Source organism: Aulonocara sp. 'chitande type north' Nkhata Bay, linkage group LG9, assembly GCF_057382095.1.
Source record: "Aulonocara sp. 'chitande type north' Nkhata Bay isolate Kocher_YH1m ecotype deep benthic linkage group LG9, A_spYH_male_GT1.1, whole genome shotgun sequence".
NCBI lineage: Eukaryota > Metazoa > Chordata > Actinopteri > Cichliformes > Cichlidae > Aulonocara > Aulonocara sp. 'chitande type north' Nkhata Bay.
In genome coordinates this window covers 15,654,301-15,668,936 of record NC_141352.1, presented here as the reverse complement: position 1 = coordinate 15,668,936, position 14,636 = coordinate 15,654,301, and the positions used below count along the sequence as shown (strand labels likewise).

The 14,636-nt window shown below is 41.9% G+C and overlaps 1 protein-coding gene across 4 annotated transcripts in view; it reads left to right on the top strand.

Annotated features, from left to right (window-relative positions):
• The window catches only part of myripb (myosin VIIA and Rab interacting protein b), a 126,395-nt gene that overhangs the window by 62,971 nt on the left and 48,788 nt on the right, over positions 1-14,636 (top strand). For all 4 annotated transcript variants that reach the window (XM_086306078.1, XM_086306077.1, XM_086306074.1 and 1 more), the window contains exon 3: positions 6,211-6,432. In XM_086306078.1, coding sequence (XP_086162204.1) covers positions 6,211-6,432 — 222 coding nt within the window. The remainder of the gene's footprint in view (positions 1-6,210; positions 6,433-14,636) is intronic.

Sequence of the window (14,636 nt, the reverse complement as noted above, 5' to 3'; positions counted from 1 at the left end):
ATTCTGGCTTCCTCCCACAGCCGATCTGATATCCTCGTGTTGGTGTTGTTCCCACATCATCAGATGAACACGAGGATATCAGATTGTGCGTCCAAAGACATGCAGTTAGTGGGGATAGGTTAATTGGTAACACTAAATTGCCCATATGTCTGAATGTGAGTGCGAATTGTTGTCTGCCTCTCACCCTACAGCTGGGATAAGCTCCAGCTCCCCCCCCACTCTGCGACCCTAAAAAGGTAAGCGGAAGAGGATGGATGGACAGTAGTGATTCTTTACAGTGATTCTTCACAGCTAATCCACCTTATTAATCACAGTGACTTTCACTTGTGTGCTAGTCATTAGCCCTTGGATTCCTGGCCAGTTTGAAAACTGGTATTTTATCTGCCCTGGACAAAACCTTCCTGGATGTCCACTCAGCCTTGTGCTGGTTCTTGGTCTCTTTAATTGCATCCAGAGCTATTTTGGCTGCTACCTGCTGACGATGCCCCTTGGAAATCAAAGCTGGTTTCAGAGTAATTCACATTTGGGCATTTGTGATGCCAGGCTTAGGTCATCAGTGCAACTGTTTTGAGAGCTATAACTCTTGAGCTCTGTACTGAGCAAGAGAACAGCTGCTGAGAGGGCGATACATCATTTAGAAAGAAACCGCAATTGTTTTTGTTTTCCAGCCAGACTGCAAAATGCCATTATCTAGATTACAAATCTGATCATAACATGATTCAACATCACCCAGAAACTTAAGCCTAAGCCAGCCTGTTTGTCATCTGGGAGACTGTGTCATCTGACAGAAAGAGAGAGAGAGGAATGGACATTACGGAGAGGTGGAAACGGAGGGAAAATTACTATGTTAATGGATGGCTGACAGACACTAGGAGTGTGAGTGAGAAGGGGATGCAGGGCAGACTTGATGGAAAAGGAGAAAGAGATGAAAAAGACTCGAGTTAATAGATCTTCAGCACAAACAATATTTGCTGGGAGTGACAGATTTTCAGAAATAGCCTGAACATCATTAGGTCCACATATCATCCCAACTCTTCTGTATTGGATTACAAAACAAATTAGTATTCAGCGGGTGTGCTCTCTCCCCCCTCTTAAACCCATGGCACCGTCAACATGTGCACTGCAGCGACTTATTTGCATAATCAATCGTTTTTAATTTAACAGTTTGGCATCCTTAAACTTTCAGCACCTGTAGAACTTTGCAGAGCTGCTACAGTTAATCATGTTGACATTAAGGAAGGCTTCAGTAATTAATTATATTATACGCATTTCAAATGCAGCGAGGAAACCCAGAGATGGTGTGAATACAGTGCTAGTGGTTAACCTGCTCTACCTGGCAGTCTTAACACCGAGAAGACCAAGGAGCTCATCGTGGACTACAGGAGGAATGCTGACCCACATCCACCCATCCACATTAAGGGGACGGCTGTGGAGCGTGTGAGCAGCTTCAAGTTCCTGGGAGTCCACATCTCCGAGGATCTCACCTGGACGACCAACTGCTCCAAGCTGGTCAAGAAGGCTCACCAGCGCCTCTTCTTCTTGAGGACTCTGAGGAAGAACCACCTGTCCTCAGACATCCTGGTGAACTTCTATCGCTGCACCATCGAGAGCATCCTGACCAACTGTATAACAGTCTGGTACAGGAACTGCTCTGCCTCGGACCGGAAGGCGTTGCAGAGGGTCGTGAAATCTTCCCAGCGCATCGCCGGAGCACCACTTCCTGCCATAAAAGACATCTACAGGAAGCGGTGTCTGAAAAGGGCTGGGAAAATCATCAGAGACCCCAGTCACCCATCACATGGACTCTTCACCCTCCTGCCCTCTGGGAGGCGCTACAGGAGCCTCCGGACTAAGACCACCAGGTACCGGAACAGCTTCTTCCCCACAGCTGTCAGACTCCTGAACTCTGCCTCCTGACATCTGACCCACGTTAACTCATGGACTGAACATACACACACACACACACAATGGACAACTGTACCCTCAAACACACAATAATAACATGGAGTGAACCACCACTCACAACCACTAGCACTTTATATAGCCTCTGTAGAAATTATCCACACCCTCACTTACCTTAACTGCACTACTGTATAGCTCTGTGTAAACAATCATTCTGTACATACGATAATTTTTAACCCTACAACTGTTTACAACTTGCATAGTTCCCATTTCTGTATAGCTGTATATCTCAGATTTCTGTAAAGTTATTTATTTCATATTCTGTATAGTTTTTCATATTTATATCCTGTTCATATCCTGTACATAGCTTGTACTCACTACAGCCTGTACATACTTATAGTTATAGAATATTCACAACATACTTCATACCGTGTACATTATAACATACCATAATAGACCCATTTCTGTAATATACTTACATATCTATATTATTGCTAATATATATTGTAATATATCTATATCACTAAGCACTTCTGGATGGATGCAAACTGCATTTCGTTGCCCTGTACCTGTGCATGTGCAATGACAATAAAGTTGAATTCTATTCTATTCTATTCTATTCTATTCTAAAATAAACTGAGCCGAGATGAAGTAAAATTGATAAATGTGACGGTTAATCAACAGTTTGACTCTGTAACTATATAAATATTGTTTTTAAATTCATTTAATGGTTACTGTCATTTCCCAAACATTCTCAGCCCATTCTGTTATAGTAGTGCAATACACATATTGATTGACAAAATACGATTAATTTTAATGAGTGACTGACCTTATTTAATAAATAAAAATGTAGTATTTTATCCTCCTTTAAAGATAAAAGAGTGAATTTTAAACAGTTCACCCTCATTATTGAATTATTTATGGAGCTTTTTGTAAGCACAACACTCTTATTAAACCAAAGATCTCTGTGTGAATCAATTAAAGATCAACAAGAATGTCTCACACTGCGATATAGGAGATAAATCTCTTTGCATAGCGCAAGAGAAGATGTATAAAAGCAATGTACTCTGAGTTGGGTTAAAAGAAAATGTCAGTGTTACCACAAAGTCCAGTTATTAACTATTTCGCACATTTGTGTGTTGTTTTTTTTAAAGGGAGCAACTGGAAGAAGACAACGACATTGGACCAAAAAGATGAAGCAGAAATTTAAACAAAATATTTGTGTTGTAGCTTAGTAAACTTAGTACAGTAGGAAAAACAGTGATTCAAAACAAGCAAAATTACTGTGCAATGAACCTGCGACCTTGTTGCCTTTGAAATGGTTCCTTTGAAGACTGGGATCAGGTCTCCGTTCAGTCGTAGTCAGTAGTCAGCTTCCACGCGACGTTGGTGCATTGAAACACTGTTAAGATGAGGTCAGTTTGCTATGAGTTTGACTGAATGGGGTCCAGTTGACCATTATATGCAATCTGTTTGTGATAATATGGCAATTAATTATGATAAACCTGTGAAAATTGCAAATTTGTTATCATCGTCCTTCACATTAACTCCATACATTCAGAGTTCAGTCAGAAACCCAAAGATCTGAAACAGAAATCCTTTATATAGGATAATCTTTTATATAGGCATATATACCGAATAACAAATACTAATAAACCAGTCTGCAGCCAGAGTGTCCTATTTGAAAGAGACTCGTTTCAGACAAGTTGCTCTCAGTGCTGCAGACTGACTAAGACTGACTGCAACATGTTGTGTCATGTGTTTATATAGTAGATGGCGGTTATTTGCAAACTTTCGCCAGTCTGTCTGAGAGTGATCCTCTGAGGTGGACCATGACTGTTTGGAGACGGGTTGCCAACCACCCTGTGATCAAAAATGAGCTGGTAATTAAATGCAAGCACAAGGCAATGGCAGATGTTCCTCTTTTCTTTCACAAGGAGCTTGCAGTTCTATTTTTTTACTCTAGCATGCCTGAGCTATCAACCGTTAGCAGGAATTTTGGAGCATTCTTTAAAATGTAATGCTATAATATTTCCAGCACATTATTATTATATTATAAGCTGTATGCCAAACACCTGTTAAAAATCAGTAACTCAAAACACTGCTTTGTGAATAGAGAGCGCCTTGTGTTATTTCTCACTGAGGCCAATTGTGCCTTGCTAATACCTGGATGACCCACATGTATCTACACCAATTACTCTGCACTGAGCACAGGTTTTCATGTCTCATTAACAGGGAAATGAGGTAATGTGAAGCGATAGCAGGCATGATGAGCACTCTTTGTCTTTGGATATGTGTACATTTGCCCGATCATTTAATTAAATGGCTATAGCTAGCTGCAGTCTAACTGGGCTGCTCATTAAACCCATAACACGAAAGCAGAAAGGCAAAATGGATCCTGATCATAATCAGGATTGAGGGAAATGATTTCCAGGCAATTGCCTCTTTAGCTTATTGAGATATTAATGTTCTCTGCATATATTTCCCTTGCTTTTCTTTGCGCACATAAATGTGTTTTGAATATTTTCATTTATCATTTAATTTGAGTGCAACCAATATTTGCCAGCTGCAAAACTATGAAAGCCTTCTTTTGAATACGTTTTTTGTATATAATTGTTTACGTCCGTGTCCATATGCAACGCCCACGCTCGTCACCCCAAACCTACCTCTTTCTCACATGGTGCTGTCTATGAAATGGTTGGTTCATCTTGTTATTATGCTACGTCTAATGATGCATAGGAAAAGCAATCAGCGAGGCGGCAGAGGAGATCTGCTCGAGGAGCAGCGTTAATAACTTAGGGAAGCAGGAGAGTGCAGGGTCCCCGCTGGTTCGACACAACAAAATACACACAGGAAATTTGCAATATGCTGCATTCACCACACTTTTTGCTCCCTACTTAATTTTTCATGTATGACTTAGTGGTTTGGTTAGGATTGACTCTGTGGTGTAAAGAATACTTCTAACGCCTGTGGTATGCACATATAAGCCCCATCTGCCATGCACATGTGTGCATCTGTGAGATCAGCGTAAGCTCAGTAGGCCGTGACCTGGTTGAGGGTAGGGTAGAGGCTTTAAATAATTTACCCGCTGCCCATTCAAGCTGAACTCACTTTCACACCTCGCCAGCAGCAACATCTCGATCTCTGCATCTCAGCTGCCGCTCGTGCCTAATGACAAGTGATGGCTGATGATGTAAACATGGATAAATGTGTTCTTACTCGAGCTCTCCTTCTCACTGAGGGTCATTTTAAATATAGCTGACACAAGTGCAACATCGAATGATGATGATGATGATGATGAGGATGTGTTTATGATACAAATGCGAACCATTACATAATTTATTGTAGCCTCTGCTGATTTTGCATTTTGCCCAGTAAGCACAAATCCTGCAGAGGTAAACCCATGTGCATAGTTAATGTGAACACTTGAGGCTTCGGATAGGAAAGATGCTTTGCTGGTTAAAACACTGATTAACAGTCCGTATTATACTGTCTCTCTCATAAGCTTAATACCCAGCTACAGGTGAAGGATATAAATTTAGTCTCACTTAATTTTTGGAAGCTGTAGGATTGTCAGAGTCAGCTGAGACTGTGGATTATTGTTTGTTTTTTTCAGTTGGTTTTGTTCAACTTTTTAGCCTAATTCCTAATTGCTGATCAGTGGAAACAGTTCTCTGATGTGATCAGCGAGTCTTTGTTCATCACTTATGTGATTTTAAACCTTAGTTTGAGTAACTCATCAGAGGCTTTCTATTTATGCTCCTTTTTTCCCAGTCAGGCTAATTTGTATGTATTGACCTTCAACTTAACTGCGATTTAAGCCAGTTTATTGTAATTATTCCAAACCTCATAATATCTTGATTAACAAACTACAATTCAGTTTCATCTGATGCTTTGGATGTGCATGACATGCTGTCCTCAGCGGAGTTCCGACTGAAGTGCAAAAAAAAAAGGCATGACAGGTCCTCGCAAATTGAAATGTCAGCCATCACGTTAATTCCACAAAATCGGCGTAAGGGAAAGAGAAGGCGTTTGAGGCAGAAACATGGAGCAGCAGAGTGTTTTCACCAAACCCTTGACCCCTTCTGCCCTTCCCTTGTTCACCCCCCACCGCCCAATTTTTCATTTGCCACAGTTTTTTCATTCACTCTGCATCGCGGCGTCCTCCGCCGTTTTCACGTCCTACCTCTCAACCAGGCGCTCACATCCCCCCTCTCTCTCTCTCTCTCCCTCCCTCCCCTCATCCTATCTCTCTCTCTCTCTTTCTCTCTCTTTCGCTTTCTCTCCCTCTCGCTCTCCCGGTTTCAGCGAGATGAAGCAGGAGCTGGCGGAGGAAGGCAGCAGATGCTCCATCCTCTCCAAGCAGCACCGCTTCAACGAGCACTGCTGCATCCGCTGCTGCGCGCCCTTCACCTTCCTGCTCAACCCCAAGCGCCAGTGCCCGGACTGCCAGTACAACGTCTGCAAGACCTGCTGCACCTACAGCAAGAGGGACAAAGCGTGGCTCTGCTCAGCGTGCCAGAAGGGCAGGTTAGTGTTTCCACGCAGACACGTTCACATACACACCCTGGGCAGAGGCAGAGGCAGGGGAGATTAGGTCAGTGGAATGAATGAGGGTGAGAGATATGAGAGAAGCTATGAATTGGCTGGCTGGAGGAGACTGAAGGAAGAGGAAAATTGATGGGGGGGTAAACGGGAGGGAATTTATGAAAGAAGAAAAGAAAATTAAGTGAGGAAGAGGGCTGTAGGAATACTGACTCTGAAGGAGACAGATGGGGAAAAGTGAATGAACGAGAGGGAAAGGTGGACTTTGATGGTGACAGTGCCTTAAGGATGGGTGTGTTTTGAGTCTTTTTCTGATTTTTGTTTTGCTGCTTTTTTAAACATCATACTGTCCAATCCTTTCTTACTGAAACATCCCTGTTTCCATTTGCATTTTTCTGCATGTTTAATATGGTGATGAAGGGGAAAAGTGCAGGGCAGTTAATGAAAAGGTGGAGAAAAGTTATAAAATAAATGTTACGATTGTTGATATGAACTGTTGGTAATAGAGATACAACAAGGCAGTGGTGATGAAAATTGGCACGTGTCCATTTTTCTCCAGCAGATTTCACATTTACATAAAAAGACCCAATTTCTACAGTAAAATAAATGATTTCTTTCTGCTTTTCTCCCAAACAAAAAAGTCAGGGTTTTAAAGGAATCAATGCATGTTTGTGATTTGAAGGACAAAAAAACCAAAACAATCAGGAGCGTGTGATGCAGGGGAACGTGCCGGAGCCAATTGCATTTGCAAATGACTGCTGTGTGTGCATATGTATGTGTCTGTGTCTGTTTTGGGCTGTTTATGCATGCAGTTTTGTCCAAAGCCTTGGGAGTTATTCGTGTGTCCCGACTTGCCATTAGATGAATATTAAACTCTCTGTGTCTGAGCAGGTTGTTGAAAATACAACGCCAAAGTGTGAGTCCATTTGTGGTGGATTCAGTGGGGTTTGGGATATGATATATATGTGTGTGTTTAGGCTCTAAGTATCAGCTTGTAAAAGCTTCTTTTGTATGAGGTGATGTCTTCAAAGGTGTAATTTTTTTGTTGTAATATTAGCAACACTCCAGAAAAAACAGCAGGCATGTGTATATGTGCTGCATTTAGCATTTTCTGAGTGTGTGTGTGTGTGTGTGTGTGTGTGTGTGTGTGTGTGTGTGTGTGTGTGTGTTTAGGGTTAGGGTAGTAGGAGTGGACAGGATTTAAAAGCGCAACAAAGCCGCCGAAAAAAAAAATTACGCCGCCCCTCGCCTTATTTCATCCCCTCAGTCGCCTAGCTCTGTCTCTTTCTGTCTGTCATTGATTTTTGCTGCATGGTGTATTGAGTTAGATCCGCTGCCCTCAGTCCTGGTGTGTGAGACAGGAGGGAGAAGGAGGAGTGGGAGCAGGAGAGGCAGCGAAGAAGAGGAGGAGAAGGAGGGAAAGAGGTGATGGTAGTCAAAGGAGGTGACAAGATTTGCATCGATCACCTCTCCCCCTCATCTTCTTCTTCTTTCTGTCTGTCTTCCTTTTGAATGCGTGTGTGTGTGTGTGTGTGTGTGTGTGTGTGTGTGTGTGTACCTCTGCTGGGGGCTCTGTAATGTTCTCATTACAGCTTTAGACTGAGTCACAGATGGACCTGATGTCACAGCATTGCCGTCTATCAGCTACATATAAATACAGCACTTTTCATTAGCGCATTAAACAAGCCTAAATCTGGTTTTAGCATGAATTACTCTCTCTGGGTGGAGTCATGTCGTTTGGAACAGCTTTCACTGGGAAGAGAAGGCTGGAATTTGATTTTCAGAAATAGCTATTAGTTACGATTGCAAGAAATGCACCGGTTCGATGCAACTTACCTCCTCATCAACACTATTTTCATTAGAGAAAACATCGAATGAAATACAGTGTTAGTCAAACTCACGAGTTGAAAAAACTTCATGGGTTTTGTCTCTTTTTGAACCATTTCTGGTTAAATGCAAAATCTGTTCGCAAAGGAAACAAACCGCCAAATGCTCTCACTCGCATTCACCGGCTGTCCATCAACATTCACAGTGGCGTGGCCACGCTGCCCACAAGTGTGATCCAACTACGGAAAGCAGATTTGTAATCATTGCACACATGGACGCACTCAGAGGCTAAAGTCACCCACTCACACATGGATGCCTATTAGAATGTATGCATGTATATCCAGGCAGACTTATGCTCGCATGCAAGCAGACATGAGGACGTGCATCGGTTATGTTTGTTAATCAAGTGTGAGCAGGACTGGTTGACATAGATGTTGTAATGGGTTGCATAAATGTTTCAGGGCAACCACAGAAATGGTTGCGTGTCGATGGCAGATGGTATCTGTAGAGAAGACTCAGTGATTCGGCAGCTTTGTAATAACACCTTTCTAGCCTTGTGAAACACGCATATACTCACACACATACACATATATATATATATATATATATATGTATACACACACGCACCAAACGCATCTGTCCCCTCCTGAACGGATGGGACAGGCATGACCATTTTGCAGCCTGGTTAAATTAACGGCATCCTCGGCCCATGGTCTTCAAACACACACAACCGCTCACACATAGTATAATCACACTTGCCACACACCAGTGGTTTTTATCGGAGAAGTCAAAACATTTTAGCGGGAACTGAAAAGTAATTTTTTTTTTCTCCTTTCGGCTCAAGTTTCTCACCCAAGCACTGGTGAGAATGTTAAAGGGGCAGAGAGGGAGTAAGTAAGGTCAAGAGAGAGGAAGAAGAAGGGAGGGCAGAAGGATGAAAAAGGAATGACAGAAGAGGAAATGACCTGTCCCAGTTATTCAAGAGTGGAAATGCAAGTAAATTCTCCTTTTGCTGTGTCTCACAAATCGCTTTGTTGCTTTCTCTTTGTCTCTGCCTTTGGAAAAAATACTTGCTACTCTGCTACCCCCAGCCTTCTCTTGCTTTTAGTTTAGTATTCTCTTTTCATCCATCTTTTCCACATTTACATTAGAGCTACTGCAACTCCCTGCATTTAAACTATAGGGGCTCCTCTGTGCATCTCTATATAGAGTTGTCAGGCAGTGTATGCACAGAGGGCTGGTCTGCACAGAAATTGCAAAAAAACAAAACAAAAAAACCGAACAGACAAAATGTTTGTACTGTTTTCGTAATCTCATCCTAAAGCATGACTTTGAGGAGATTATGGCATCTGCTACGCTGTACAGTACATGTACGCAAACACTCATGCAAACAGGCGAGGCTTACACACAAGCACATGCATGAGGAATTCACAGAGAAGCAGAAAGCCATGCTGAAACTTACATTAATTGGTTTTTTTGCCATTAATTTTAATGTTTTAATCAGATCACGCATGGATGCACATCATTTTACTGTGCAACTTATAGATTAGCAAGAACAAGCGCAAACAGATCCCTGCACATATACCTCAGAGTCCTCTTGAACAGACATTTCCATGTGCGCTGCTGCAGTTACGATGTGACGTTAGCTGTGCATCGTACATCGTAAAGAGCATGTAGTCGCTACTGGTAACATGCAACCTCACACATCCACATATATGTTACATCCACTCACTGCTACAAATAGCACTCCCTGTTCAGTCCTAGAAGCTGTTTGTGAATCCGGGAGGTCCTTCTGTTTGTTTTCATGTCTAACGAGAACCATATTGATGGTTCACACCACATCTGAATGATTCAGATTTGTGATTGACAGAGGTTGTCAGTCTCATAGCAATAGGTTCATTTAAAAGGAGATGAAAGGGTGCTGATCAGATGATTCACCCAAAGGAATGTGATGCTACTGCCTCTGGTCTCGTCGTGTGAATACTTTGTTCATGGCATAAAAATGCATTTGCATAGAAATCTAACTGCATCAGTAGCATGTTTAGATCCTTTTAAAATCGTGACATTTGACAAATTCTCTAGTCTGTTTCTGCCATTTGATTCCACCTGCCCATTCTTCCATTGTGTATTGTAGACTATTTATTGATTGCCTAAATCTCCTTGTGCTGACACGCTGCCGTGCTGTTCTCACCACAAAGCCCCATATTGAAATCATTTCAGCTTTTAAGGCAAATCAATCTTGTAACTGTTTAATTGATTTTCTTAAACAGCCCCTCTACACCGTAGCTCATTAATGCTACAGACACACTAGGGGAAGCAGTAGTTGGAGAGGCAGCATGACCAAAATTACAGAAGCTGTAATCTTGTTGCCTTTGACATGGTTGTTTCAAAGACGGGGGTCTCCAACCACTTGCAGTCAGTCTTCAAAAAGACTTTTGGTCTCGATAAAACTGCAGTAAGATGGAACGGTCTCCTTTCAGTTTGTGTTGCAATCTGGTCAAGTTGGCAATGACATGCAATCGGTTTGTAATAATAGTGTAATTAACTGTTCCAGACTGGTGAAAATCGCGAATCTGTCACCTTCAGCATACACAGAAATTCACATAGATTAACTCATAACTGCATAGATTTGAAATTGAAATTCCTCCACAAATAGTGATACAGCTGCTGCAGGATGGCAATTTAATTGCAAACTGATGCTCAACCTTATAGGAAAGTAATCAGAAAACAACCAATTGGCAACCAGCTGTTTCGAGTCCCTTGCAGGAAAGAGACATCACAAAAAAAATTTTCTCACTCACGTAGACTGGTTCAGATTGATTGCAACGTGTTGGGCATCTGTGGTCGCAAATTTTGAAGCCATCTTGATAACCTTCTCCCACCCACGATGTGGAGATCCAACCTCTTTAGATCCAATTAAAATCAAGACACTCAAAAAGATGCTCTGGAAAAGAGTAGAATTCTTGGAACAGAGTTTAATACACTGAATCATACGAACAGCAGGAAAAATACATACAGACATTTAGCAAGAAAATTACATAGCAGAAAGCAAGCAAAGCGAAACCCCGGGTGTACAGCCTTAAGCACAGACAGCAGAGCAACACAGAGACGGACAGAGAGTAACAGCAGAGGGGAAAAAGTGCTGGGGGTGTCCTCTGGTCCTCTAATATACTGGGACCAGTATCCCCGCCCCCTGCTGCTGAGTAACTTTCCCACGCGCCCAAACACAGCTGCAGAGGTCAGGTACAGGCCAGGGTACGGGCAGGGCTCTAGCTGAGTGCCCTGGCCAAAGGGACACCCTTAGGTTAACCCTTTGCTTTGCCCTCTGACAATAGGTCACAACATGGTCAAAGGTCACACATTAATCCTAATTATTAATATATAATCTTATAACTACATAGGTTCTTAAAACACTTCAGTGTAGTTCAAAGTGTGTGTGTGTGTGTGTGTGTGTGTGTGTGTGTGTGTGTGTGTGATTATATCGTATGATATTTTATCGTGATGTGTTTACTGTTTTGGTTGTGCTGCATGAAAGACGTTGAGTGTGTATTAGGGAAGGTTAGTTAGCTGGAGAGTGAGTTATGCAGCAGAACTCTCAGCAGCATTAACTGCCCTGTTACTGCACCACCTTAATAAACCTCGGTGAAGCAAAATGTCTTGTGCTTAAGACTCTACATGAAAGTTAAAATATATATGTTCAGTGCACATAGATATATAGTGTATATAGTTACATAGTTATACATATCAAACAAAAATCCACCACACATCTGTTTGCATTTATAAATTAGACAGCAATTATTTAGAAACCTTCGCCAATCTGAGAGTGACTGCAGTCGGTCTGAGCTGAAACAGTTGTTTCAAGATAGGTGCAAGCACTTTGTGATCACAAGTGGTTGCTCAAAGGTAGCTTCTGGGCAACTAGTTGGCCACCACAACCACTTGCAATGGAAAAAATTCAGTCAAGTTACCAGGCAGCCACCGGTTTTTCAGGGTTACAAGAAGATTGTTGTCTTGTTTTTACTCTAGTCTGACAGAGCCAGACAAACAGGTTGTTTTGTACAGCTGTATATTTTTTTCTTTTACAGTTTTATTAGAGTGCATGAATTCAAATATGCAGCTTTTATGTTGACTGTGCAGTTTCTCTTTTCACCTGCCTGTCTCCAAACCCATTAATCTTCCCCCTTATCAACACCTCCACACAAATACAAAATGTAAGCATGAGATTTAATTTTCTTTCTTTTTTTTTACTGCATTCACATTTTTTGCTCATGAATATTTATGTTAGCGTCTCCAAATCATCCCAAAACAATAGCGTGTGTGTTTACTAAGACACCGGTGCAAAAATTCAGTGAACTCTCACGCTGCTGCCAGACAAGCACCTACGGCTAGCAGAGGAAGCAAGTCACAGTGTGATCTTTTTCTGTCCTCCTTGCGGGGGTATTTTTATCAGTGTGGGTGAGCAAGACTATAGTCTTAGACGGGGAGGGTGTGCCCTACAGCGCCAGGCTGCAGATGAAATGTGTCTCATTTTTAATAAGACATTTGCATGTCTGTCTTGCTTTGTTTCTTGCTGCTTGTTTACTCCATGTTTCTGCCAGGTTTCTAGCAGCTGGGTGCACCGTGCATTGCAGGACAGGTTCCTTGCTGTTTTCCAATAAAGAGCCTAAATAGAAAGTTGCAAGCCTCAGTGGGTGAACAATGAAAGTCCCGACCCCCTCTTTCATTCATCACAGTGCAGCACTATCAGTTTCTAGGTTGGAATGTTTATCACACAACACAGTTAACCGTAATGCAAATTAATGTGGGTGTAATCATATTTTGCACTGCTGGGAAATATAATTCCATGTAAACTTGCTCAGGTTTATTAAAATCAGCATCCAAAATTGACACTAAACTGGGACTCTGAACATTCCCATACTTCCGGGAAGCTTTTTTATCAGAAACAAGAGTGCAGCTGAACCAACTCACAAACCCTGCATCTCTCTGAGCTGCAGGCACAGGAGAGAGAGCCACTAATCACCCTCTCTGCTTCCTTCTCCTCCTCCTCCTCTCTCCCTCCTTCACAGCCTTGTCTCGTGTCCAGCGCAGCTGACACAGTAGCCACCAGTCGATCATAACTCCTGCCTGTAATTTGCATTTCATAGAGTCACCCGGGACAGTAGGCACGCGCACGGCCTCTCACAAGATGCACACACAAACGCACTTACGGCACCCAGTGTACATCCACATTAATATGTTTTAGTTTTAGCATGCACACTAATCTAAAACTGGGACTTTTAAGAATCTCTGCTGACCCAGTTGTGGTTTGAAAACACCGGGATTGTGCTTGAGCGTGGATGTGCCGAAACTTTTAGATGGGTGATGTCAGTCGCCCATATGAAACTGGAACAGTAGTAGCAGACTCTCATGCCTTTTCCTATTTCTTCATCCTTTTGTGGATACTTGTTTCTCATTTGTTGTGACTTTGTCTGCCAATGGGAAATGCTCCAATGTGAGTGTGTTTGCTTTGCAGCAACAATTCAGTAACTGTTTACTTAATCCTTACAGATTAAGCTAAAACCTTTGGGTCTCGCTTCTCTAGATATCGACTAATAAAGTTTAAACGTTTATTAAAACCGAATAATTTCTCCTTCTCGTTGTCTGAGTTTTCTTTTTATCTTCCCTAACTTTCAGTCTAGACGGTTTGATTGCCTCTCTTTTTCTTTTTTTCAAGCGATCCGAGTGTTCTCGCAGGAAAATTGAATGTCGAGTTTTATCACAGACTCCGTGAAGAACAACCATTCAGCAGGCCATCTTGCCCAAAAGTAGCCGAATTGCCCCAGTAAGTCAATTTTATGCAAGCTACAGGTCCATCTCCTGAGTCTAGGATCATACCCACTCTACCTAAATGATATAGCTGTATTTACAGTTAATATCAATGGGAATTATAAATGTGCTGTAAACTGATATAGTTTTCATTAAAGCAGAGTTTTGCAAGGAAAATGGTTTAGCTTAGATGTAGCCTTAGGTTCAAAGAAACTCCTTGCCTTTTCATTTCAGTTCCACTTAAGTTTTATTCAGGTATATTTCTCACGTTAATTGAAGTGTACTTGCTTGAATTTTACTAATGCAATTTGTGTGTGTTACTCTCAAACTAATTACTATAGAGTTTGGTAAGCCTTGAAGCACTCTCTGTGTGTCTGTCCAGTAAGGATTTATGTGTGTGTGTGTGTGTGTTCATGTGAGTGTGAATGCTTGTATTGCAGTGCTTCTTATCGTGTGGCTCCTTGTGTAGCATAAAAGCCTTTTCTCTGTAGGGGATGAGGTCTTGTTGAAAGCAATAAATCACTATTATTCAGGTAAACATGCGAGCGCACACATGC